This window comes from Cuculus canorus, chromosome 6, assembly GCF_017976375.1.
Source record: "Cuculus canorus isolate bCucCan1 chromosome 6, bCucCan1.pri, whole genome shotgun sequence".
In the NCBI taxonomy this organism is placed as follows: Eukaryota; Metazoa; Chordata; class Aves; order Cuculiformes; family Cuculidae; genus Cuculus; species Cuculus canorus.
Window position 1 is genome coordinate 15,962,593 of NC_071406.1, and position 27,330 is coordinate 15,989,922.

A 27,330-nucleotide genomic window follows, 5' to 3' on the forward strand; every position below is an offset into this window, starting at 1 on the left:
AGACACTAAACCATAGAACAAGTCTACAATGTCTAAGGCAGCACTACAGAGTGCTGTATTACGAGTTTAACATTATAAAGTAGAGCTGTCTTGTCTTTGATCGCAGCCAAGGCAGTTAGGCTCCTTCACATACGTAGTGTCTCTGGAGGATTATTCATAATGTAACTTCTACCTTGACAAGCTTTTCTTAAATAGTTCCCTTGTTCACTAACGAATCCTCCAACGTAACGGCTACCTGTGTACATTTACATATATCATATGTTTAATAGCTCACTGGTGTGGCACGTAAAATACCCACAGACCTTCAGATCTCATTATTGGCAATCCTCAGCAAATCCTTAATATTAGTCAGTCTATGGTTACCTGCTATCGAGTTTATATGTGCAGCACATACAATCACGGTAAAGCCAATTTCAGCAAAAAAATTGTAGCTATCTGTTGTCCTAAGTCCCCTGTGGAATTTGATGCTCTCTCTGCTGTCTGCATAGACTTGTTGTTTTTAAGATAGTGTACAATGACAGAGAGCCTCACAGTTTCTCCCATTATTTAGATGCAAATATTTATTAATGTAAAACAAGAAAAACAAAAATTACAGGAAACCCTCAAAGTACATCATTAACTCTGAAGAAGACTTTATAGTTGTTGGCTGTCTGCTTTTAAAGCATAGGCGGAATGTATGTGGCCTTTGATGAGAGTCCTAACCAGGGAGCGCCGATGGACACCTCTGGTACTGCTTGATGTCTTGTGTTTTTATGAGAAAGGGTCATCAGTGTTTTACCAACAAAACAAAAACCACCCCATCCCAAAAACTTCCAGAGTAGGTTAGAGGCATCAGGCAAGTGTAACAAAGAAATGATGAATAAAGCACAAAGTAGCAATCCATTAAGTATGGCCAGATTTCTTGGATACAAAAGAAGGATTTAAAGGGGAAAAAGGATGCCATTCTACAAATACATGTAAAGAGCACTTTTTACAAAAGGAGATACGAGTGGATTGGCATCTACCGAAACATAATTCTTATGTAGTGCAGGAGTCAGACCAGTAGTAGATCTGAGGATCGGCACTCTAAAGGCATACATACTTAAATGAGTAACAGATGACAGAAGGGCCACAGAATAGGTTATCATATAGCCGTGTTTTAATGTTCAAAAATATTGATAAATTATAGATATCTCTAGGAATTATTTTAGACTGAGTAGAAATGCAGAGCCACTAACAGATGCAGGCTCAGGTACATGATTACGACAGTACTATACAATGATTATCAATAACACTATAGTAACCCATCAATGCAGAAATAAGTTTGCTTCTCTAGGTAAACTATAGCAAAAGAATATTCCAGACCGCAGTAGCCAAATTGTTTGGTGGTCAAACAGCCCAATACAGGAAGGGAATATTTAGGAATTTAAATGAATACACGTGGACTGCTACAACATGGGATGTGTAAATAAACTGCTTGCTTCTCTGCTGTGCCAGATCATAATTACATGGTTCCGTTTGACTTCCAAATTTGAGTTATGAATGTATGTATGTGCTACTAAGGCTTCAGTTTTACGGCCACGCTTAGCACCTTTCCTACTGCAGAATCTGAGTCGGAGGTCAAACATACAAACTGCAGCATGTTAAATAAACAACATCATGAGTAAAGCCCAACATAAATGCTGAAATAACAGTTTCCTAGGGTAGACTTGAGAAAGGAAGAGTGAGGGAAAGAAACCAACAAACATTTGAAAGAACAGCAGAGGGGTTTACATAAAGAAAGCCTTCAGGTGTAACTTAAACTGGTGGAGGGATCGGCATTGCCTGTTCTCATTTTTCCCACCAAATATGATCAGACTTGTTCCTGGTAATGGAAGTCCAGCAGTATCACCACAGAATTCCCAGGAATAATGGTGAGTATATCGGCCATGATACAAAACCTTCCAATCCATGTAAAACCACCAATCCAAAAAGAAGGGAGAAGTTACACTATCTGAACTAGCCAACCAAAACACACTTATGTGACTTGGAAGATAAATATTTTCTCCTTCTAGTCTTCCAGTGCGTGTATTTATCAGATGTCTCAACACTGACTCCAAAACATACTCACGGTTCTTTGAATTTAAATGATGATGTTTGTCCTGTCCTGTTCGTCTGCTGAGTTTGAAAAATCATTTTTATGTAACTAGTCAGTGTGGACTTCTTGTTATTTCAGACAAGTCAGAGCACGCACCTCTTCACAGCAGAAGCGCTTCAATTTTAGTTAGATTTTGGTATGTAACGGAATCACAGTATAAACTAATCTTGACTATTGATAATGTAGATTATGTATTATTTTTGGATGATTGATTGTCTCTAAATCCACGGTCATACTGTTCTCAGTCTAGACACCCTAGCGGGGTCATATTAATTGTACTTTGCTACCTTCACTTACTTATTTCTAAATCTACTTTAAACTTGCCCTCCCCTCTTTGCATGAACTCTGACAAAGTTCATTTGAAGCTTTCTTTGTGTCCTAATAACATCGGTATTCAGACTCAACGGCTCCATTATCATCTTACCAGGAATTCTGTTTTCTTAGAAATATTCTCACTTTTTAACAGTCTTGGTTCTATCTTGTTATTATTTGAACATTATTTTGCTATACACTATAATAAATATCGTACTGTGTTTTACATAACTGTTTATATAGCTAATGCATCTACAAGTGTAATTTATGGAAGTAAGAGAGATTTGAGCAGAGGCATTTAACTTTGCCCACCTAACACCTTCAGCTAAGTCTATGCAGTCAGGCTCTTCACGACATTTGCAAGGATAAAAGCTGAATAATTGCGTTGAAATTTCAGAAATGTTAACAAAAAATTTCAGTGTAGCCTGAAACATCTCTTCACTGAAAAAGCCACACAGTTAGTCATGACTTTTGCCTTTTCTGACTGTCCTCAAACCCATCTTCTGAAAGACCTTTTCAAGTTGTGGAGTTACGTCTTTGGAATTTTACATGCTTTCTAAACCGTCATGCTTTTTACTGAAAAAGGGACATTTGAACTTCACAGGCTATGCAGCGAGAACAGAGCTTGTAGGTAATTTACTACTGAAGCAGTTTTAGTCTAAAAGAAAAATGAAAACTGCTTCTCTCGATCTTTGATTTCATCTGCCTTATGACTACAATTAAATATCTTAACCGAATAATTGTACAAAAAGATTTAAACCAGAGCAAGCTGCCCAGTCCCAGGGGTTGACAGCACTGTGCACAATTTACTGTTCAGTGCTTAACAACAACCCCATGAATCAACTGCCACAATGAGAGTCCAACTCTACTTGTAGACTTTTTGTAGCAGGTTTAGATCCTTATCCTACACTTCTTATCGTCTGTCACATTAAGTTATACTGAGAACTACTTGCCTTCAAGCCCGAAGTTTTTAAACACACTAGGACAAAGCAAGGCACTCCTAAAAATTATAGCCATCAGGAGGGCATAAGGAACCAGAGAAACAGAAATTGGGTGTAATTCAGTGCTTTGCTGAGCTGTAATGCTGCTGAAATTGCCGCCCCAATGCCACTGTGCTGTTTTATTCTAGAAGGCCGTCTTGATGAATAACAACATACTCCAAGCATTAATCCCTTCACAGATAGACAATTGCTGGCTTGCCATGAGGATGAAGAGCACATAAACACAAGTTTCAGTACTATAGCCTAACAGAAACACAAATAAAGAAAAGAACTATTAAAGAATGATGATTCCTCGAGAAGAAGTTTCCTGAGTATGGAATTCAGCCTAACTAAGGAGGTGGTCGGGGAGAAGAGAAAAAGCTTTTATTTCAGCAAGGAAACCTGAATTACATCCAAGACAATCACACCTCCTCTGTCCACAGACTTCCAAGAAATAATGTACTTACCCCATGATTCACCTGCCTTTGTCATCACTCGGTCTGAAACATGGTTTTGCTACACCAATCTGTTATTTTTTTCCAATTTTAGCGAGAGCCCTACAGCAAACAAATCCTTTCTGGGTAATCATCTACTTATCACTGTTCATTTCCAACTCATCTGGATCCATGAACTGTATTGCACCTTGCTGCTGGCTAGGAAGCACACAGTGCTGTGTAAGCACACTCCTGTGGGAATAAAAGCAGCAGCTCAGAAGGGCACGTATGCAGCAGTGCAACGGCAGGAAGCAAGATTTTCTTCATGTGCACTTTTCAAGGCAAACCTGGAATGTGGTTGCTTCCATAGCTTTTGTAGCAGGGGATCTCGCTATCCATTTGCGTGAGAGAAGCACAGGCCAGCAAGAGTGTCTGATAAAACATGCGAGGACCTGATTATACTCTGAGACAGCTGGAGCTCAGATTCCTGGGATTCAGGCAACAGGGTAGTGAGAGCCCATCACGCAGTGTCTGGCCATGGTGAAGCACTCCGATGGCAGTCTACAGTACTGCTTCAAACAAAGACACCCACCTAACAAAGCACAGTGCTGGGGTTTGTAGCTGAACAAGACAATTTAGTTCCCTAGAGGGCTGGGATTACAGACTTTCTGGAGCAGTCTATTGTGACCATCGGGTGAGGAGCATGGCCAGGCTCCAGGAGCACCTCTGAGCACTGCTGAACTGCAGGAGCAGCGAGGGGCTGGTACAACAAAAGCCCCAGGAAGCAGTAGTGTTTTTCAGTGACTAACTCCTGTCTGGAAAACAGAACTGACTGACCACATTCCAGTACAGATGCTACCACGCGCAGTAGCAACTGTTTTGTGAGTTAAATGCATACCAGTCTGCCATCCGCAGCTACAGTCTGCAGTAGTAGCAGGCAGTAATTACTGCAGTAATAATTTCAAAGTAATTAAATCTAAGTTTGAATACCAACACACTATTTCTGAAGCATGGAGTCATTTTCACCTCGTAAAACTATTATGCTTTACTTGATGCTGACAGTACTGCATCCCACACAGACCCATTGCTTAGAATAGTACTATCATTAATCATCATAGACAAGATTTACTGCTTAAGAACTAGAGCACTCTCCTAAACCCAGCTACTACTACTGTCACAATTACAGAATTTAGTATTACTATTTAGGCATTTCCACATTTATTAGGGTTTTTTTTTCCAAGTTTATTAAGAGTAGAGAATAATTACAAAGCAATTAATCAAGTGTGTTAGAATTATGCAGAGGATCGCAGGCTGCCTTGCCCAGCTATCCCATTGTCACATACCCCTCCCACTGTGCTAAATTACCATTTTCCCACTAACGGTTGCCACAAGAGATGGTCCAAACCACTGTTAAGAGGTAAATAAATGTTTTAAAACTGGGGAGAGGAAATCAGCATCAGAATACTGCACATTAATCTCTTCTATGTAGGCCACTCAAGCACTGCCACGGTCCCAGTTTGCGAGGCAGAAGACTCAGAACAAGAAAAAGAACTGTGCACTATGGGGCAGAGCTCAGAGACCAAACAAAGTCCAAACTGAACCAGACCAGTTCCATTTTCAAGATCACCTTATTCTGATAGAAACTGAAAACAAGCACCATGCTGTTCTGAATTATGCTTCCAATATTTCTATAGTCTCAATTTGTAAATTGATGCTAATAAGAAACAGAATCTCTCCAGGCTGAGAGAGTTGGGCTTGTTCAGCCTGGAGAAGACTCAGAGGAGATCTTATAGTGACCTTCCAGTACCTGAAGGGGGCCTACAGGAGAGCTGGAGAAGGGCTACTCATAAAGGCTTGTGGGGATAGGACCAGGGGCAACAAGGATTAACTGGAGAGGGGCAGACTTAGACTAGACGTTAAGAAGAATTTCTTCACTACAAGAGTGGTGAGACACTGGAACAGGCTGCCCAGGGAGGTTGTGGATGCCCTATCCCTGGAGGTGTTCAAGGCCAGGATGGGGCCCTGAGCAGCCTGATCTAGTGGGATGTCCCTGCCTATGGCAGGGAGTTGGAACAAGATGATCTTTAAGGTCCCTTACAACCCTAACTATTCTGTGATTCTATACTTTTCTGAAGCATGTCTGTCATATAACCAGAAGAGCTCTACCATACATACTCCTTCCACAATGGTCAATATTCATACTAGTTTATTTTGAACCAACAGATCTAGATCAATGTTACTTCAGAAGTTGTTCCTAAAGCCCTACGAACTCAGAGAAAACCCACCTCATAATAAAATACCAGGCAGCAAAGCTATCCCAATATCAAGCAGCTGTTATTTAAAAAGCGTTCTTCTGCCACAAACCACCACCACCTCTCCTCAAATTTTCTAGACACCTACTGCAGTCTTCAATAAGAAAAAAACCCCTAACTCAGGAATCTTTCCTTCACACCTCTCCTTGCAACTCATCTTATGACAAGTCAAAACGCTTTTTGATTCAATAACTCCTGCAGTGACACTGCACTATTTAGCAGTTACAATGGGTTTATATGATGGTTAATAAAATATAAATGAAAAGGGAAACAGCTTTTATTCGTGCAACTTCTGAACAGCAGCAAAAAAAATGAGGAAAATGGAGCACAGAATTTATATATACTAATGCTTGTTTTCATTGAGTTTACTTTGGAGACAGAGTCCCTCTTTCTCTTTGTCTTTAAACTTCAAAATATTTCCAGACAAATAGTTAGAATTTCAAGATGGTTTAAGTCATAAGTATAAATTAGCTCCCAGTTTAAAAATATTAGGTAAAGTGCTCCTATCAGAATTTGTTCAACTCAATGAATGATTTTTATTAAGCACTTTAAAAAACAGCATTTTGTTGAGCAGACACAATAATCAGATAAATAATATTTCAAATATCAGTACAAACTTCATTTACAAAACCTTTCCAGAATTCTTCTGAAGAAGGGTCTTTAGCTGATAAAAATAAATTCTATTAATTACCCTGAAAACCAGACAGGTATAACCAGGACCCAGTCACTGAACAATATCTTTCCTGTGGTAAGATTTAGTTCCTTTTCTCCTTTTACATTCACTCATGAAATCATATATTTTGCTGAGTAAACATGGGGCTATAAAGATGCATATAAAAAAAGTCTTTTAAAGGACCTGTCAGAAATTTCAACTCCATGTTTTCAGCTATGGAAATGGGTACATGGATCCACCGTTTTAGCAAAATGCACATATGAAGGGCATCATTTCCGGAAGCGTTTAAATAGCGGATGGATGTGTTTATTTGAAGATGCCTTACTCCGTGAGGAGTGGTATTCCATGTAAACCGTATCATCTGCTCCTGACATAGAGCTCATTGTGCCCGCACGACGTGACACCTGCAAGTAAGAGGAGAAAAAGCATATGTTTAGGGTGTGATTAGACTCACCAACTCTAACCAACAGATGCCCACTGGCTACTGGGCAACAGTGGCCATTTAATGACCTTAAAGCCAAAACGCTTTTGAAGTTTTCTTCTTAAAAAGAACTTCTACAGAGAAAGGCACTGCCTGCCACCCACCGTCAGTGTACAAATATATGTAAGGTTTACTATGAGAAGATACCTTAGAGTGAGAACTCCTAATGCTTTTCAGCACAATGCCATTTAGCTAAAAATTAACCCTAAAAAAATAATTACCACACTGTAGCTCGATTTTAACTTATGTATCAATAAATGTTTCAAACTATTTATTTTTCTTCCATCTGTCACTGAAAATGTCAATCTACTGCCTACAATAATGCTACGTATCTTGAAAACGAGCCTAAGTGGCCCTTATGCTTCTGCCCTCTCGGCATGTGGAAGTTAGGGCATGACTCAAGGAACACAGTGCCATGACAAAAGAGTATGTGCAGTGACATATGTATATCATAAAACTGTTTTTAAATATTTTCATTGCCTGTGACTTAGAAGATTTACTTCAAAGTCTGTAACAACAAATAGATCTGTCACTTTCTCTCTCAAATATGATGGAGAAGGACATGAATTCCATGTCTAACTTCCTTCTAGTGTTCAACAAGTGAATTACTCAAATAGCCAAGTGCTACTGGAGCTTAAAAAAATAAATCTGTTCTCCAATGTTTCGCGAAGATGCTACGGCATCAATGATGGCATCACCTTTAGAAGTAAAACAGAATGGCCTAGCTCTGTCACATCTGTGGTCATCCTTTTTTTCAAAGCATTCTTCATTACCTGAGCTGACTTTGAACCATATTCTCCAGTGACTACTTCCTCCTCAGCATCCAGGTCAGATGCTTGCAGGACTTTCTGGAGAAGCTGCTGCTGTTCTTCTTTGGTTGAAAATGAAAGTTCTTCTTCTTCCATGCCTGCAAGCTTTGTTATTACCTAAAAACAGAGCACAGTACAAGGCGAGGGCTTTTTCTCCTCAGTGTTAGGTATTAAAAACCAAGACAAGGTCGTCTGATTCCATGTCCTGTTGGAACTGCCTTCAACTTTTATTATGGTCTGAGAAGAAAAGCTCTAGACAGAGGATGTCAGCTGACCACACCAGCTTGACATGACCAATGCACATATAGCTCTGATGCATATTCAACTTACTGCAAGGTTAGCTTCATGTGGTGTACTGTAGCATTGTCAAATTTAAGAACTACTTCTCTTCATTTTACAGAAATAAACCACTAGCTTTCCAGACACTGAGAATATCAGCAATAAGCTTTGAGGAACATGGGAAAAAAAAAACCTAAGAAGTTGAGATATACAATCAGTTGTTGAGAGACAGTGCAGCAATGTGCAACAAAGCATCAGCAGCGGAACAACAGGACTCTTTAAAAGTTTGTGTACTTGGAAACAAGACAGCTGTTCTTTTTGTTTCTTTGGCATTTGATAACCATGGATGCAGGGCACATGTCCTCTACTGGTGATATACTGACGTTTACTCCATTAGCAAAAAGCCTCTTCTGAAGAACTGAAAAGCTCTGAAGCTTCTCTTATAAAGCTTTAAAACAGGCAGCTTGCTTTCTTAAATAGATGTATTTTAAAAAATTCACAAGAATTCTTCCTGCAGTTAAATGCATTCTGGTAAACATATGTTTAGACATGAGAATCTCAGTTTTCCCACTATGTTTCTAACCTGAAGAGGTTTTGAGAAGTATTATTAAGCCATTTCTCTTGATTACGTAGCGTTTCCTGTCCTCACCTTCCTTTTTCACCTTATCTCTTTGACTTAATACAATTAGAAATTAATTACCTCAGTAATCTGGGCTGGATCTGATGACAAAGACTGACACAAAAGTATTAATACAGCCTTATGTAAAACAAAGCCAAATTAGACGAAATGTACTGGTTTTGAAAAACAGGGTAGTGAAACACTAGAATGAATAATCAGCGTTGTGGGCTGTTGTCGAAGGCGATTTCTAATTAAAAAATGAAGTCTTCCTGAGAAATGTCCTAGCTTTAAGAATCCATTCAGGGAAGCAACCCACCCTACTATACCGCTAAAGGAACACTGTGGTCCCCCTCTTTCTTTATTTAGACGGGCACATGCTATGATCATCATAAAAACAAAGAAAAAGCAGTTATGGAGAGCAATTCTAAATTGCATTAGCCTGTTTGCAGTTGTGGTTGCAAAACAGTGCTAACGTGATTCATAGAACGGAAAGAATTCCCACTGCATCATCATTTTTTTAAGCTGTTAACAGATGCCACGTTTAAAGTTACCCCCAGTTCTCTGATATAGTGAGTTCTTCTGCTATTGGTTTACAATTTAATATATCCTACATACAGCCTCTAAATAAAACCACAATACAGTACATAAATAAAAATCACTTGCGGTAAACTCCAAGCAGTAAACTGTGATGACAAGGCCCTTATTTAAGAAGTAAAGACAAAATACGTAATTTAGCAAAAAAATTTGATGCCAGTCCTCTTTTTGATGAAAGGCAGAGAATGGAGCTATTGAGAGATGGTGAGAAAAAGGTAAAGTCCTAAGAAACACATGAAAACCATTACCCTTTTAAAGGAGTAATGAATTTTTAGTAATTTAGGAACAAATTCTGAAGAAGCAGACATGGGCAGTGAAATAATCACCTAAAGATGAGGCACTCTCCCTCTTTGGAAGAATAAGGCAAACATCTGCTGGGAATGACATACACGTAGTTGATCATGGCTTGGAGTGAAGAAAAACAATAGAGCGTTTCTTTGGAAGTTTTTTCCAGGCCTGTTATACTATGATGCCAGCAATGACTAAGGCTTAAAATTTAGCAAACAGAAGAAAATAGATATTCTAACATTTCTCTCCTACCCTGCAAATAAAGAACATTCCAGTACTGGGCAGCTAAAATACCCAGCTGCCACTTGCAGTGCTTTTTTTCCCCATATTACAACAAAGCTTCTCAGACTAGGTATTCCATGCAAAATCAAATCCCTCTATTTTATCCAAAGCATTCAAATATAAGTAAGTTTTACCCACAGGGATGTCCCGCAGTGCATGTATGCCTCGTAAATAGTTAGGCCCAAGAGCAATCCAGCAGAGGCTGCATGCTTAAGTACTTGTTCTCAAGTATTTGACCAAATACTAATATGAAAAATTATGAAAGTTATATTCTTAAGCCACAAGTTCAGGAAATAAAACAGACAAATTACCTTGAAGCTATAACCTTGATCCACAAGAAACCGTTGCCGCTTTGTTGAATATGCCATTTCCTGAGTGTCTTGGGATACAAGAGAATAAAAAAAGGCATTGTATTCCTCTGCAACCATGCCTAGGAGACAAAACCACTGAGTGATTAATTCCATTTGGAACACGGCAATCAAGAACAAAAAAAGACCGAATACTGAAAACAGGTGTTTAAACAACTCGTGTCTCCACAAAAAAAATCTGTAAAGTTTAGCTGCAGCCAGACCTTACATAAAATGATTGATGAAATACACAGCATGGAAATTCCTACTCTTGTTCTTAACAACTTCACAGTGGGGGGAAGACGAAAAAACAGAAAAGGAAATGTAGACTAACAATTACACTGGTGCTCAGGGAAGAACTTCCTTCTTTTACTACACCTGGCAAGGTGAAAGCTAAAATTATTTTTAAGTCTGTTATGCAAAGAAGTAGTAAAAAGACAAGAGCAAGGACTGCAACATAGATCAAAAAAACTTCAATAGGAAAAGACAAAGGTGAAGTTTTATCAATATAAAACACAGACTGCAGTGGTTTTGCACTAAAAAAGGTGAGTCAAAGACATCTTGCAAGAATTCGTAGGGCTAGCTGAAGCCCAAGATATACCAGGCTGCGTATAGTTTATTTTTTTAAACTTACAGTCTGTAAGATCTAGCATCCAAACAAACAGCATTGTGTTCTCTTTTAAAACACAAGGTTTCGGTAAGACTTTGTTAATTCACTAAAATGGGTTTTGCATGCATTTTCAAGAACAAGAACAAACCCCACATAAAATAAGTGTAAGCAGATCTTAAGTGTAAGCAGAAAGTATTCTAAGAATCATTTGTCCAAATAAAAAGCTCCTTGATTACGTTTTGCAAAACCACAACAAGTTGGAAAACAAATCCCAATTTTAAAAGAAAGTAACCTGCAGTATCAAAAATGCGCTTTCTTAGAGACTTGCTTTATAAAGCAATACTATGATTTTTAAAAACACAATTTCACATTGAGGAAATTGTCAAGGAATGAAAAAGTGAAAGAACCACCGAAGCAAAAAACATTCACTTTCCTTCAGTTTTTTTTCTTGTCCTTTGGAAGTTTTCCCAACACAAAGCTTTGCTGACCCAGAAATTGCTAAATTTTCATTCACTGGTATAAAGGCATATATTCTCTTTGACGAGAACATAAACCCAAGGACAATATAAAGTACCATAATGAATATCTTGTTTCTCTGCGGCTAAATGATACTTTGAACCAAAACCCAGGGCCCAACAATCACCTCATTTACCTTTTTTGGCTCTCAGCACTCGTCCCAGTCTTTGAGCCTCCTGTCTTCTAGAGCCACCGTGGGATGATATCTGAATCAGAACATTGGCTTCTGGCAGATCGAAGGATGTGTCACCTACCTATAACAGAGAAGCAGCATCCGAGCCACATCTTGTTTTCATAGATCACAGAGGCATAACACAAAGTACATCTCTGTGAGCTGTGATACAAAGACGTCAAATGCATAAATTGCATATAACTTGCTCTTCAATAAAGTTCTCTCTGAAGATGGGTACAATGACATACCGGACACTGTCATTTACCTTGGAAATGAAAATCGTGTTGATTTTTGGATTGTGCTTGAAGTTTTGTAGAATTTGCATTCTTTCTCCTTGTGCAGTAGGACCATATATATAGGGTCTGAAAAGAACAGAACATATGCAAATTAAATCAATTAAAGATGTCTGAATAATTCCTTATGAGCTACTAACATACCATGGCAAGATGCGCAGTGCGGGTTTGAATTGATATAAAAACAAAACAGATTTTGGTAGAGCTTACAGTTTACTTTTAGATTGCTTGGCTCCTTACACCAGCTACCCAACTCTTTGTGGAAACCTCTGCAGCAACCCAGTCTGCCAGAAATAAATTCTGACAGTTATAAATGTTTTGCAATTACACACACCAATGAAGCTGTAGATCAACAGACTGAACACATTTGCTAAGCCTACATGAAAGGCTGAAAGCAGCTGCTGAAGTAAGAGACATTTTTCCTCAAATCTACTGAGTTAGGACATTGACAGCTGCAACCTTTGCTTCCTATTTAAACACTTGAAAATCCAGGCTTCTCTATCAATGACACACCGCATGTCACAAGCTGGCTGCTGGGATGCTGTTCTGGGAAAATAGTTCTGCTTTTGAAGCTAACCTCTTGCCTTTCCTAATACCTTCTGGACTTACTGAAATGAAAACAAGGTTCCAAACGTTCCATGGATATCAGCAGCACACAGTGGCATTTCACCTAAGGTTTCTAACACTTGATTATGAACCACCTGCACTATTTAAGATCTCAATCCAGAAGGCTCTCACAAATTCTCAGTCACAGACAAAATGAGTAAGTTGGGCTGCTATGAATTTTCCAGGATTCTCTCTAGAGTCTGGCTGTTTTCCTCCTGCCTAAGCAGAGTTTAAAAAAAAAGAGCTAGAAACAAAAAAGCCCGCATAAAAAATGATAGGCAGGCAGGCAGGCATAGACCCTGCCTTTTCATCTGCTGCACTACTTTTCCAAATGCTTGGTTACTAGCATCTCTAAATAACAAAACAAAGCTCTACAATTTCTATTTTGTTTGCACTTCCATGCCTTCTTTCTAACCCAAGGAAACAAACTCAAATGTTTCATTTAACTTTTAACATTGGACATACACCATGGTAGCTGAACACAAACACGCAGTGAACAGCAGTAAGGTTTTCTGTTCTTATCAACCAATTCCTGTGTGTTGGCTCCTCCTGCTTTCTGTACTACAAACTGAGTTTTTCTTCTACCAAATAATTCTAGTCACCTGTAATCTAATTCTTCTATTTAATGTATTTGACCAGATTGTTAGAAAAATACAGCTAAAAAATGGAACTGGTGAACGAGCCAACTCTGAAACAATACCACTATTATTCAGTTAGTAGCATTCAGTAACATTTTTAAGCCTCATTTGAAATTTCATTTAATATTTAAATTGTGAGAATTTTAATCCCCCCCCCAGCAAAACTTAAATGGAAGATTTAAAGTGAAACTAAAGCATTTGTGAGCCTTTTATTTCTTAAAGCCACAAAGAAGGGTTTCAAACACAGTTTTTATTAGGAACAGAATAACCTAGAACTCCTGGCTATCAATCCATCATTTCGATCCCCCCAGATCCTACCTGACAGTAATTCATTAACACATATCCAAATACCTTGCTGAATCTAGAATGCAATGCTAGGTTGATGTTTTTTCTAAGCAACCCCTCTTCCTCACTGCAAAAAGACATTTGAAGGGTTTGCAGACAGACCTCTCTCCCATGAACTTACATAACCGACAAAACCAGGTAAACATAGTCCTTCAGAAACAGTGATTTAAACATATTAACACCACCAGTTAAAAACTGTCAGCACATGAGCTACATGACACCGGACGACAGATTCATGCAGAGTAAAAGCTGGGTAAGCAGATTTGAATTCTCTAGCACCCAAAACTACAGTCAAAATAATAATTCCTGTCATGTGTATGGTCTTTCCCTGCAGGTACCAAGGGAAAGGGGGCAAAGGAGGAGCCAGCAGAGAGAGTCAAACAACGGCCATCTCTCCCTCCATCCAGGAGCCCAACCACACCACATGCTTGAATCAGGTCATGAGAAGTGCAGTGGAATCCGCCCTCCTGCCAGGCCAGCACAGTTGGACAGACAGCCTCGGCACTACCACTGGGCTTCTTGCTCCTCCCTACATGTATAACTCCTGCCTAATGCAAACCAAGCACTCCATTCGTTTCAGCAAGCTCAGAGCAAATGATAGAAAATTCTCTGGCTAAAATAATAACTCCCTCACTTTTATCCAGCACTACAAGCCTCTTGTCTTTCTAAACCAACAACCATATAACCTAGAGCTCTGTACATGATGTGAGGAACAGAGAATTCACTCAAGGACATGAAAAGCAAGCACCTAATATTTCTTCAGCTGGTTTTCCTACGCCCCTTAACAACTGCTGTGCTACTTAGCAAGCACCCCCCTCCCAGCATCGCCTTTGCTAAAAGCTTTTTCTTTGGTGCACTGAACACTGCTAGAGACATTCCAGAGGCATCACTGCAGCTAAGCTCTGTCCAGACAGATTAAAAAAAAAAGATGAAAGAGACCACGGGTGTTGGAATTCATCCAGCACCATTAGCTCTGCTTACTATTTGATGTCACAGTAAGCCAGCACAACATGGCTGTAGAAGTACAGTCAAAACCGATCATGTATTTTGGAAAGTGTAAATCTTGTTTGTGGTTTAGCTAAGAAGAACGGCTGAAATTCCTACATATTAAATCATATGCACTCAAAATGCCCTACAGCTTCCAGCAAGCAAGGCATTATTTGGGCTTGTCAGAGAAAGGATGAGGCCAGCACCTATGCTTACTTTCCCCAAAATTGCTCTATGCCTGATTTTGGCAAACACTCTCTGTGATCATCCCTCCCCAAGCCCTACAAACACACTGATGCTAACCCCTCATTAAACTCTATTTCTACAGCCTTCCGTAACTGCACTCATGTTGGAGTCATTTAAGGCAGCCGAGAAGCTCGTGGGAGCAGCATCCTTTCGTTTATTAAATGACTACAGTAGTTCTACAGGCAGTGCACTGGTAAGGCACGGATTCCCAAGAGATTTGTCTTAGGTATTTTAGACAAGGCTAAGACCTTTAGAGAACCTGAAGAGGAATGCCTTGTGTCCTAGAAGATCATGAAAGATCCAGAGAGTGTATATTTGAAAACCTTTATCTCCGAGAGACAGGGAAAGCTATTATCCGTTGAAGAGATAGTTCTAGTGATATTTTTAAAAATCTTTCATTTTCCCACTGGCTTTTAATAATAATAAAATGGATGGAGAAATCCTAGCAGTCTTTCACAGAAATCTTGGATGAACACTCCTCTGAGGCAAGAGTTAAACATAGTTTCTTTTCAAGCGGTTCTACATAAAAATAATGTTGCACTGCCAATAAAATCCATTCAAGAAAATACTCTCCTGAGCTCCTTTTTATACAAGAGGATTGGAGTTATTCAAAGTATTACAAGAAATATCTAAAGACTACTGAAACCAGCGAGATTATAAGGCAGTTTTCCAGGAAGGAGGAAAACAAGTGCCAGTGTTGGTTGCGAAAACTTACTTCCCAAGTCTGATCGCATACTCCTTCAGTGCAAACACGTTGTCGGCAAATACAATGATTTTATCATTCCGTCGCTCATGAAACTTAATCAGGAACTGGCAGGCTCTGAATTTATTTGGATTCATGGTGTACAGCAGTATCCGTTTCTTTGTTTTGATAGCTACGTATTCTCTATAAAATTCAGGTGACATTGGGCACCAAACCTAGAATTAGAAAACACACACATACAAAGTAACTGCGTTATTTATTTATTTCAGTCCAGCAGGAATTGAAGAGATACTGGAGGGATGATAATACATTCTGACTTTCTATATAGTGCAGGACACATATTTTAACCCAGTAAAGTCTGTACAAAAATGAATGCAACTGATTAGTGTAGTCTCTAGCACCGTCAAACTGTTTAACCTCATCAATATTCTGGCCTTCCAAAACGGTTTGGCAGTGAAACCCACAACAGAAATAGGTAGCGGGACTGGAACAGGACTGCAAGATAGTTCCTTTATGTTTCATACAATTTTACTGAATGCTACTACTTTTTGCAGAGCAATAATTAAGGGAATGAACTGTGTTATCTCCCTGTCACAGCAATCTTACGAAGAAAGGTTTGACTAACTTTCATCCATATTCTGAAAGCTAAGACACACAGTTCCACTTCCTTACAGAACAAATCTATTTATCTTTTTTTCATAAATTCACAAAGGGATTACCTTTATTTCAAATGCTCTTGAATCTACAACTTGCAAAACACCAGGAATGAATCTAAGTTTTAAATAGGTTTCCCATAACAATTATTTTATTATGGAAAATACATATCATAGCACTACGCAAGATGAGGCTTAGTAAACCATTCCTTCTCGTGTAGCATGAAAATAGAATGAATGATGAACTTTAAGTTTATGCCAATGCACTGACACTACCTATAGCGTATAATGACACTATCTATAGTGCATATAATTTAGAAGACATTCATTCTGCTGTACATAGGATAGTCACCCATATCCATCGTATGGTACAAATTAACAGAATACTGCAAAGAAAAGCTTCTTTCATAACCATCATTCATCTAAGGATGTTATGAGACAATTTATTGTTTATTTAACCTGAATTTGTTCAGTACAGCTAAGGACTACTTTTTTGTTTCAAAGTATTTTTTCCCCGGTGAGTTAAATGTTTGATGAGGCTTTTTTTCATCCCTTGGCTACATTACCTACCCTTATGCATTGAATAGGCTCCATTGTTATTGTGTGCTGTGTATATGAAAGATTTAAAATTCTCAAATCAGAAGGGAATATTTCAAAGTAAGAATGAGATATGAACACTGAACATTTGATTGTAGTAAAATAATTCACCTACTGCTCAATGCCTTCAACTACGTATCAAACTGGATATATTCTGATTTGTATTTGCACTCTCTTCTGGATTTGGAAATGGATAAGATCTACTTCTTACTCCAATGACCTTTTTCATTTTTACATTTTGCAAGATGTGCACTCCAAGCTAAAAACTTAGTACAGAAGCTGGGAAAGGGATTTTTGGTAAATTACAAAAACTCTGAAAATATAGTTAAAGAATATGCTTGTTCTTGTTTTTTTTTTTTTTTTAAATTCTGATAACTTTTTAAACTGTCCTGCTTGTTCTCTTTCAGAGAGCAGTACCTACAACGACCATGACCGTGACAGGGAGCAGCATTGCCCTCTCTTGCCACTTGGAGAGCATTGCACTTCAGACATCTTTCTTGGCTATAGAATAAACCAAGTTGATTAAAGATGCTACTACTCAACAACATGCCAAGAAAATACAAACAAAACCACAATTATACATGTATTAGACTTGTGATTTATCAGCCATGAATATTGCTTTTTTTGATTCTTTGCTTTTGGTAATCCCATCAAATGTCATTTCAAAACACTGGCCTAAAGAATATAAATTTGCAGAATTTTCACATCATTCAGAAGATAGCCAGCCTATATTTCACTTCTAAATGCCTGAACAGTTCAGGGACTCAGAATTACATCCCCATACAGAATGAACCGAATCACTTAAACAGTCAAATTTGAATTTGCAGACTCTTCATTCAACTTAGTTATTTTCTAGATGTTCTTCACCTGCAATCTACTACTTTAAAATCGTTGTATTTTTCTCCTTCTACAACCTCTAGTTTGCGCAAAGTTCAAAAGGAGAACTGTATCTGCATCTTTTTATTTTTTTCAGTGTCAGAGCCAGGAAGGACTGCATGAAAATAGCAAGGCAGGTCTAAAAAAGCCCCCCAGAAAAACCAACAACAAAAAACCCCACAACCCCCCAAAAACAAAGGGGAGGAGGGGGGAGAAGAGAAAAAAAACCACCAGGAAAAACACCAAGAGACAATGAAGTTACGAAACTACCACAGTACATTGTAGCTGCTAAAACTTCATTTCCATTCAATGGGAGTCTGGACAAGTTAATGAAAAAGGAACCCACTGATGGTTACACAGAAATCATGTACAGCTCACAAATGACTGAGGCCTTGGAGAACTATCAGAATTAACAGGTACATTTGCCCTGTTTTTTTATTCTTCCCCAAGTATCTTCCTTTACAATTATCAGAGACAACGTTTTAATTTACACCATTAGTCTGACCCAAAGAGGATACTTTACGTTTCCAGTGCACTGGAGTGCATGGTCTCCACTTCTCTGATACTACATTTTTCTCTCATCCATATGCTGGAAAGAACTGAGGTCACACCATTATATTTCCATTATATTGGAAAGAAATAGTAAAAGCCAGTCCTATGTTTTCAATTTTCACCCTCTGCATTCAGGCTTGAAATAAGCAGGTGTTTTCTTATGTTTTTTAAACCTTTTATGATCCTTCTTTATTTTAAGAGCTACAAGAATTCTTCTCCAACAACTGCAGAGTGCCTACCAGCTGAAGTTGCTAAAAAGCTGCTTCCAGCATACTACCTAACATTATACTCAACAGAGCACAATGTGATGCTACCACAAAGAACTGAGCTTAAGACACAAACTTAAGTCGAGAATATCAACTGCCTCAAACCAAGTCTACAATAGTGGGACCACTGTTCATGTTTCCCAACGCTGGCTTGGAAACAACCGATCAAGCACCACAATCCCCACAAAATGAAAGAGAGGTGAAGTCACTCTGAGGAACACATGGCTGAAGCATGTTCATATTGACCACTGATGGCCTTGTCTAAGCTAAAAGTGAATGAATGAATGAATGAATGAATGAACAGTCAATAAGGGCACCTGTTTTTCCCCAGTTTCACACTTATTTATACATCTTCCTTAAAAAAAAAAAAAAAATAGTTAAAAGCATACTAAATACACACAAGTAGTACCAAAAAGCAGAGCAATCACCTCAGCACACTGGACTTTAGCAATGTAGCCACTGTTCTGCAGCTCCATCCAGTTGGCTTCATAGAGCTTTGGTCCGATCAGGAAGTTCAGGTCAACAATTTTATCATCTTCTCTGACCAGGGTAGCAGTCAGCCCCAGTTTACAATGAGCTTGTACAATAGTGAGCACACGTCTGAACATTTTTGCTAAGAAATGCAAGACAAATTTTCTGTTTACTTTCCTGAATGGACTTAGAAGAAAAATACTGCAACTTAAAAAACACTTTTATCAACTCCTGAAAACAAAGCAAGCACAGCACTGGGAATGTTTACCACATTTCAAATACACTTCTAACAAATCTGTGCTACAGCAAAACTTCACACTAATTGCAGCTTCAGTTTACACCTTCAGGGTACTTCGAAAATCTCAGTAAACTTTCCGGCATCTTTATTATTTCCGATTTCCAGAAAGAAAATGAATATACTCAAAGGTTACATGGCTTGCTTTAGGTCATATTGTATTTCAAAGAAAGAACTATGACACAAGGACCCTGCTAACTGCCACATTAAGGACTTGGGGGATATGGCAGAATTACTCATCTTTAGTATTGCTAGAGGTCACAAAGGAGATTTTATACCCTATTTTTTAGAAAACCAAGAAAGTACAAAAGTGAAAAAACAGTGGCAGCAACATGGTACTTTGATAAAATGGCAGTCTACCCCTGAAATCCATCATTTTACAGACACCAAATAATATTCAAATGAAATCATGAGAACAAGGTAGAGCAGCTAGCAGAATCCTGGCTGCTATTTTTACCCAGGACTATTCCACAGACACTTCAATACTACATTATTGTCTGCCAATAGTATAGCTCTCAAAGAGCAATTTCTAATACAACAACTATTTCTGGAGAATAATCACTATGGTTACTTACATTTTATGGAGTAGAAACAGGTTTTAGAAGCTAGCCTAGAGTGCCACTATATCTCAAAAGAAAAGAAGGCAGATGAATTCCGCTTCTGTTCAAATTTGTCTACAGCTAAATTATACAAATTTAATTCAGATATCTTAAGAGCACTTTATCAACCTACAAAGAAGTAGAAGGCACTTCTATTTTACGCTGCCATTACAAAAACCACAGTGTCTAATTTGAAGTGTTTCAGAAAACCAATGGTCAGCTGTACTCTGTAGTATCAAGGGAAGGAAAAACCAAAACAGAACAAGGCCGTTTACTTGTCTCAAAACTACAGGTTTACACACTATATTAATGATGAGAAAGAGAGCCGAAAGAGCAGAATAACAGTGTATATAATTTAAAAGGTTTGCACACAGTTTCCTTACCAGGGATAGTATGTACTTCATCAAGTATCATAAGGCCCCACTCTCGACTTTTAAGCCACTCCATCCCTCTCTCTGCTTCCCAGGATCTTTTTGTCGTGTGTCCCAACATGGAATATGTGCTGATAGCAACAGAACCGACATCCGGTTTGTCTTTGACTTCAGAGGTGAACCGACATATCTGACTGTCATCGATGGTGGACCACATCTTGAACTGGGCTTTCCACTGCTCTACAGACACTGCAGAATTACCAAGGACCAGACACGGCTTGCGGACAGTACATGCAGCTGTCACTCCAACCAGGGACTTGCCAGCACCTACAGAGGAAGAACAGTGATATTCATAAGTCACCTCTTGGATACTAATGGAGTAAGAGAAAAAAGGAGCAAAGGAAAACTATAAGAGGATATGAACTCATATAAGGGCAAAGTTTTCATTGTTTCTTTACTATAATAGTCTTAAAGAAAAGCAGTATTTACTTCTAAAAAAAAGGCTGGATTGTTTACTGGACACGTGACTGTATTCTCTCAAGAAAATACGTGTAAACAATGGCTTTGCCAATTAGAAGCTATCATTTTAACACTTTCTTCATTTCAAAACTATTTCACAACTATGTTAAATTCCAGGTGGCTACAGAAAACTTCCCCTAGAGGTGATCTACCCAATGTCCGCATCAGCTACGCTCATTCCCCCACATAACAATTCCATAAATCATTCCATTCCTCCTTCACAGTTCTCCCAGTATCCCTTATGCACTCTCTCAGGTCCTCTACATACCTCCCATGTGCCTCCTCCACTCCCAATACCAAGGGCACTGCCATGCAGTCACCTGTTCTCTCCCTTTCCCATTGCTTCCTGTGGGTTGTCCCCATGGGAATCTACACACTCTTCATTTCTTTTTTCAAGCTCCCCTGCCCAGAACACATGCACACAAGTGCTCTTCTTCTTTGCACTCCCGTATGCCATCATCATACTCCCACGTCCTTCCAGTCTCCTTACTCCCAACTGTGGAACAAATTATTTCAATCCCAACAGCTTTACGTTTCACTGAAAGATAAGCAGAGCTGACTCAGAGGAAATAGTGAAAGGATGACTAACAATCTGAAGCTACAACCACAAACCAGTGCTTCAGTCACGACAGGGACACTGACAGCACTGCTGAGCAGATGCCCAACATCTCCCCCAACTGGGCTCTCCCTCACTACAACCCAACAGGACCCTGCTCACTGGTACCCAGAACAGTCCCTACTGCTGTCTGAAATCTTAGCAGCTGTCACACTTGGAAGGTACTTTACTAGATGTGAATGAAGAACAAAACCCCTGAAAAACAACCCAGCAACTTACCACATGGCAAGACAATAACACCAGACCTGGCTCGCCCATTTCCAAACATCTTCCTTAAGCTTTTCTCCTGATACGGCCTAAGGACAGCTGTAGGTTTCAGATCAATATTAATATCAGGATTCACAGAATCATTTCTGAAATCATATTCTGCCAGCAAAGGGTACTCCAATTGGATACAACGCTTCTGAAGTTCTTCAATCATCTCCTGAAAAGGAAACAAAGCTTCAGATGGTAAATTTTCCATATCTGAACTAATTATTTCTCTTTTTTTTCCCCCCAATCAACCAGATTATATAGTACCATGTGAAGTTACATTTATCTTTTATGCTTATACATTCTGCAGAGTTAAAGTTTATTCCAAAAACTTTATTCGTGACCACCTCACCCCTCCAACATTTTAAATAAGTCAGTAGTAGAGAGGACAATTTAGACGGATAGAAGAGCATGGCACGTTAATCTCAGATGTGTTGTTAACCAGCAGTGACTAAACTACACCCTGAAGTCCTGCAACAGAGCTCAATTACAGACACAAAAGGTTCTGTGTGTTATGCAGGACCTGCCAAAGCTTCACATCTGTTACCTGGAAAAAAATCATAACCTGGTAATGCAGTTTTTCCACCACAATGACGGTGATTCAATCACCAAGCGATTGTTGGGTTGGGTTTTTTAAAATAAACAAAATAGCTACTAAGTTATCTTTTTTTAAAAAAAAAAAAAAAATCTGTCTTCCCCAGAAAGTCATCACTAGAGCCATAGAGTCCAAGACCAAAGGTTACAAAACCAGGGCTGTGCTCCAACCTCAAGTTACCCTTCCCAAGCCATGAAACCACAACCATTAACGGTTCCTACTGCAAATAAAAATCGCAAACCAAAAACAGAAAAGTCACAAAAATGAAAAGGAAATGATAGGAAATGTTCCCTGGTCTCTGGAGCCTCTCTCTAGCCTGTGAGTACTACACCTTGCAGGCAAGAAAGGAATAGTACCAGTGTGCCACTCTCTCTACTGAAGAGGAATAGAGGAAGATTCTAAGATTTTAGAAAGCAAGAGGAAAGACACGTTAATGACTTCCAGTGATCTCCTGTATCAAACAAAAAGCCACAGCACTTTAACTTAAGCTCTCATGCTTATTTGCAAGCCTTGGGCACATACCCCAAAGCTACAAATACAGAGATTAAAACAGTCATACCTGCTTGACTTGAAAAGATACTGTCTGCGTTTCCTCTTCCTCCTCCTCATCTTTATCCATCTGTTCATAAAACTCAAATAAGTCAGCTGGGACATCCGGCTTATTCTGAGCATCTGTTCCCTGTGATGTTGATGGACCAGAGCCACCTTCACTGGATTTGGAAATCTGAAATAGATGGACAGGAAAAGGGTTTCATTAGAGACACACTTTGCCTGCTCCCCTCCACTTTGGGCTCATTAAAGAGGCACAGAATTGAAAGCAACTGCTAATACAACGAAGAAACAATAACCACTCCAAACTACTGAACAACTTATCTACTGTTAATTCAATGACTTCAAAACATGCCTAAACATACCACTGATTTACTCGTGAACGTCTCTGTAATGAGCTCCGTTTCTTCACCCTCAGCATTTCTCAGGCGACACTCCTTAATTATATGGTCTTGAAGAAGCTGCTGAATGACATCAGGGTGGGTACTTTCCACAAAATACCTAAAATTAAAGAACAAAGAAAAAGTTTTATGAACTGATCAACTGAATAACTTACAGGAAGAGTGGCATAAACACACACAACTATCCCAGATGGACTCTCAAGTTTCCCATCTTGAGGGTGGTAGAACATTTAATTTGCAAACTACTTTTAAAAACATAATGATAACAAGTAGCAGCTCAGGACAGCTAAGCTGAATTCACTGACTGATGCATTAAACACTATGAACAATGGAGAAGTGATCTTGTGTTGCAAGATGTTACATTCAGCTGCGAGCTGCAAGACTCAATAGCTACTGAGACCGCTCATTCATGCACAGCTGTGTGTCTGGAGAACTTCCTCTGCCACTCTGGCTAAGGAAGAAGCCACTTACTTGTTGTGTTTCAACACCAGCTTCACCTTCCCATAGCTGACAGTACACAGCTGCAAACAAGCAGGAACGGTCATTAGGAACAGGCAAAACAGCAATTTTACGTCTGGGATCAAATGCTGCAATGCAGTTTAGGTCTTTGTGGGGAAGCATGGTAACACAAAATACTAACTTACAATGCTGTTATGCTTATGGAATAAGCCTGAAGAGATATTACCAACAAGCACACATCACTTCACATGAGACGTCAGCCACAGGCATTGAGTTTTCACATCCAATCCCAATCTGCAACAACATACTTGCAGGATAAGGCTATGTTTTATAGTGCCCGGCTATTCCAGACTGCTTCCCATATTCAGTCTTCTAGAGTAAATCTGATGAAACTTTCCTCACTTACAACTCCCACTGGCTAGAAATTTGCACACAAACTCTTCAGCAATACCTTTTTTTTTAAAAAAAAAAAAAACTACAAACCACTCAGGATATATGGTGGAAACAGTATGTGTGCAGCAATGCACTACACAAGAAAACAAAAAATAAAACAAAGCCTCTGTTCCCTTGAAACAGCAACAGAACAGAATATGACAATAAAAACAATGAATGACTAAAAAAACCTAAGTCAATTAAGGAGAGACAGCAGGAAAGGCTTTCCCTAGTAGCAGTAAATATATTTCCGTTGTCAATAAAACAATCTTACCTTGATAAACTGAATTATTCCATCTGGGACAGCAGTCTTGCTAAGCTTCTGTAAATACTCTGTGATGTCGCTTGTTTGCAAGCCAACACTAACAGCAGCATACAGTGAGTAGGCAGTCAGCTTGTACTCGTGAATGTGGGTCGGCCTGCACACAGGCTCAGCAATGGCAACCAAAAAATCTTGTGCATATTTGTAAACTGGAGAAAAGGCTTCCAGAAAAATATGGCCATCAGGAGCCTAAAGAAATAAATAGAAATGCTGAAGGCACAACAACGTTAACTGAAATAATAAGGAATTTCCCCTAAAGCAGCCTTTATGACAGAGAGACAGCCCACTAGTTACTTAGTAACATCACAGGGTTAAAAAAAGAGTGCTCACCCTAATAATGAAGTTACAAAAAGAAAGGAGACACAGCAACACAAAACTTTTGTCTTCAAATGTATCCATACATTGATTTGTCCATGTCCCTTCTACAGCACTAAGGACAAACCACATCCAGATCAATTAACCTTTCCCACACTACTAATGGGGTAGTTTTTCTTTTTTAATGCTAAGCAAATTGCTCAAGCAGAGACAAGCTTCCAGCTCTACTCCCCTGAAACAAAACTAAACTCCTCACTCATTTTACACAGAATGAACCGAAGAGCCATGTGTCACTTGTATTACACAGCATTTGGTACCAAGGACCCTGCAGACGCTGGCAGAGCAACCATCTCTCCTCTATATGTTGGTACTCGGATGAGTTTATTGACAACACTTTCTGGGCAAAGAAAACAAATGGTATCAGTTCCAGATGATGAGATCAGCCTGTCTTAATGCTGCTTCATTCCAACATACAAACTCCACTACTGTGTCACTGCAACAGCAGCTCCTACTTGTGTTATTGGTTGGTACAGTTGCCACGTCACTCTCCATGATATCTGAACAGTCATAGCAGGCAGGTGAAGTCCCTGGTGACTGGAAAAGGGGCAACATTGCACCTGGTTTTAAAAAGGGTAAAAAGGAGGACCTCTGGGAAGTACTGGCCTATCAGACTCACCTCTATGCCTATGAAAAGCATGGAATAGATCCTCCTAGAAACTATGTTAAAGCACATGGAGGACAGAGGAGTGATTTCAGGCAGACAGCATGGCTTCACCAAAACAAGTCCTGCCTAACCAACCTACTAGCCTTCTATGATAGAGTGACTACATCAGTGAACAAGGGAAGAGCTATGGATTGCATCCATCTAGACTTCTGTAAGGACTTTACCACAGTCCCCCACATCCTTCTCTCTAAATTGGAGAGATATTGATTTGACGGGTGGACTGTTCAGTGCATCAGGCATTGGTTGGATGGTCACATCCAAAGAGCAGTGGTCCATGGCTCAATGTCCACGTGTCCCGCAGGGGCCTGTACGGGGACCGGTATTGCTTAGTATCTTCATCAACGATATAGACAATATGACCGAGTGCACTGTCAGCAAGTTTGTGGCCCACAGGTGGTGGTGCAGGTGACATGCCTGAGGGACAAGATGCCATTCAGTGGCACCTGGAAAAGACTGAGTCAACGCAGTCACTTCCACAGAAACATCTGCCTTCAGTTGCTCCCTACCTGATCAGTGGCCCATCTATAGCAAGAGATGCCCGACAGAGGGGGTACCTGCAAAGAGGCTGCCAGGACTGCAGGAGCAGTTCTCCTGCCAGCCCCTCCCTTTCTGAGAGACTCCTAGCAGGGGCTGGCAGCCTCACACTACTCATATTCCAACTGTCCCACTGGAGTTGCCCACTCCGCCAGACCTGGATCAAGCCTGGTTTTAGGGGAGCTGCCAAGGCCATCTACAGGAGTAGGCTCTCTTCACCCTTTTGCTCAGTATCCCCACTAGACTGTGGCAGGGCAGTGCTGCTGGACAGGCTGCAGCACAGTCCTAGCTTGTGGGGGAAGAGGAAGCATCCATGGAACAAACACAGCCCTGCCAGCGCCCCTTGCAAACCCTGCCATGGAGCAACAGTCTGGTGGAGGAACAGGCTGGCAGACAGGAACAAGCTCAAGGGGGACAAGCAGGCAGAAGGAACAGGCAGGCAGGGGGACAGAAGAGACAAACAAGCAAAAGACCAGACAGGCAGGCGACAGGCTAGCAGGGGATGGGTACACAGGTACAGGCTGATAGGGAACAGGCAGAGGGACAGGCAGGCAGGTGGAACAGACTAGGGAATGGGCTGGGAGAAGACAGGCAGGCAGGAGAAGCAGGCCGGCAGGGAACAGGCAGGCAGTAGGGCAGTCTGGCAGAGAGAACAGGCAGACGACAGGCTAGCAGGGGTGACAGACTGGAGAACAGGCAGGTGGGGAAGACAGGCGGGGGCGGACGACAGACAGACGATAGGCTGGCGGGGGGACGGACAGGCAGGTAGGGGAACAAGATGGTGGAGGGACAGGCAGGCAGGCGGACTGGCTGGGGGGGTGACAGGCAGGCAGGGTGTAAAGATGGTGGGGGGACAGACCGGCGGGAGGGGAGGGGGGGAGGGCAGGCTGGCAGCCGCCGCCCCCGGCGTGTGGCGGCGCCGCTGCCGCACGTACCACCCAGAGGGGTCGCGAGGCGTGGTCGGCCTTCATGGGCATCTGCTGCCGGTAGTCCTTCGCCCCGTACTCGTCCACCTTGGTGCCGCTGTCCTCCACCTGTTTCCCCGCCGCCGACGGCACCGCCTCCTGCGACTCCTTGCCGGGAGCGTCGTCCTCATCCTCGTCATCATCATAGTGGCGCTTCTTGGACTTCTTCTTGTCTGGGAGCAAAGCCGGAGCCGTGACGGGGCCGCCCTGCTTCCCCCTCCCCCTCGCCTCCCGCTCCGACCCGCGCCCGCTCCTCACCGCGCTCCCGCTTCCCCATGGCCGCCTCGCCCGCCCACAGCGCCCGCCGCGTCACTTCCGCCGCGCG

General features: G+C 40.5%; 1 protein-coding gene across 2 annotated transcripts; it reads right to left on the minus strand.

The window, feature by feature from the left end:
• Positions 1-5,002: 5,002 nt before the first annotated feature.
• ERCC3 (ERCC excision repair 3, TFIIH core complex helicase subunit) lies at positions 5,003-27,324 on the minus strand. Of its 2 annotated transcripts, XM_054070189.1 has the most exons (15): positions 27,264-27,324; positions 26,976-27,178; positions 24,420-24,656; positions 23,726-23,775; positions 23,219-23,354; positions 22,864-23,028; positions 21,677-21,881; positions 20,335-20,649; positions 19,015-19,199; positions 15,655-15,857; positions 12,090-12,186; positions 11,789-11,906; positions 10,491-10,609; positions 8,082-8,234; positions 5,003-7,231 (listed from the first exon to the last, which is right to left on the minus strand). In XM_054070189.1, the coding sequence occupies exons 1-15, from the start codon at positions 27,280-27,282 to the stop codon at positions 7,097-7,099; spliced, it is 2,340 nt and encodes a 779-aa protein (XP_053926164.1). In that variant the 5' UTR covers positions 27,283-27,324; the 3' UTR covers positions 5,003-7,096. The 2 variants fall into 2 exon arrangements, with proteins under 2 accessions (XP_053926164.1, XP_053926165.1); XM_054070190.1 differs by lacking the exon at positions 5,003-7,231 and having other exon boundaries at positions 8,097-8,234; positions 10,491-10,611; positions 11,790-11,906.
• Positions 27,325-27,330: the final 6 nt, after the last annotated feature.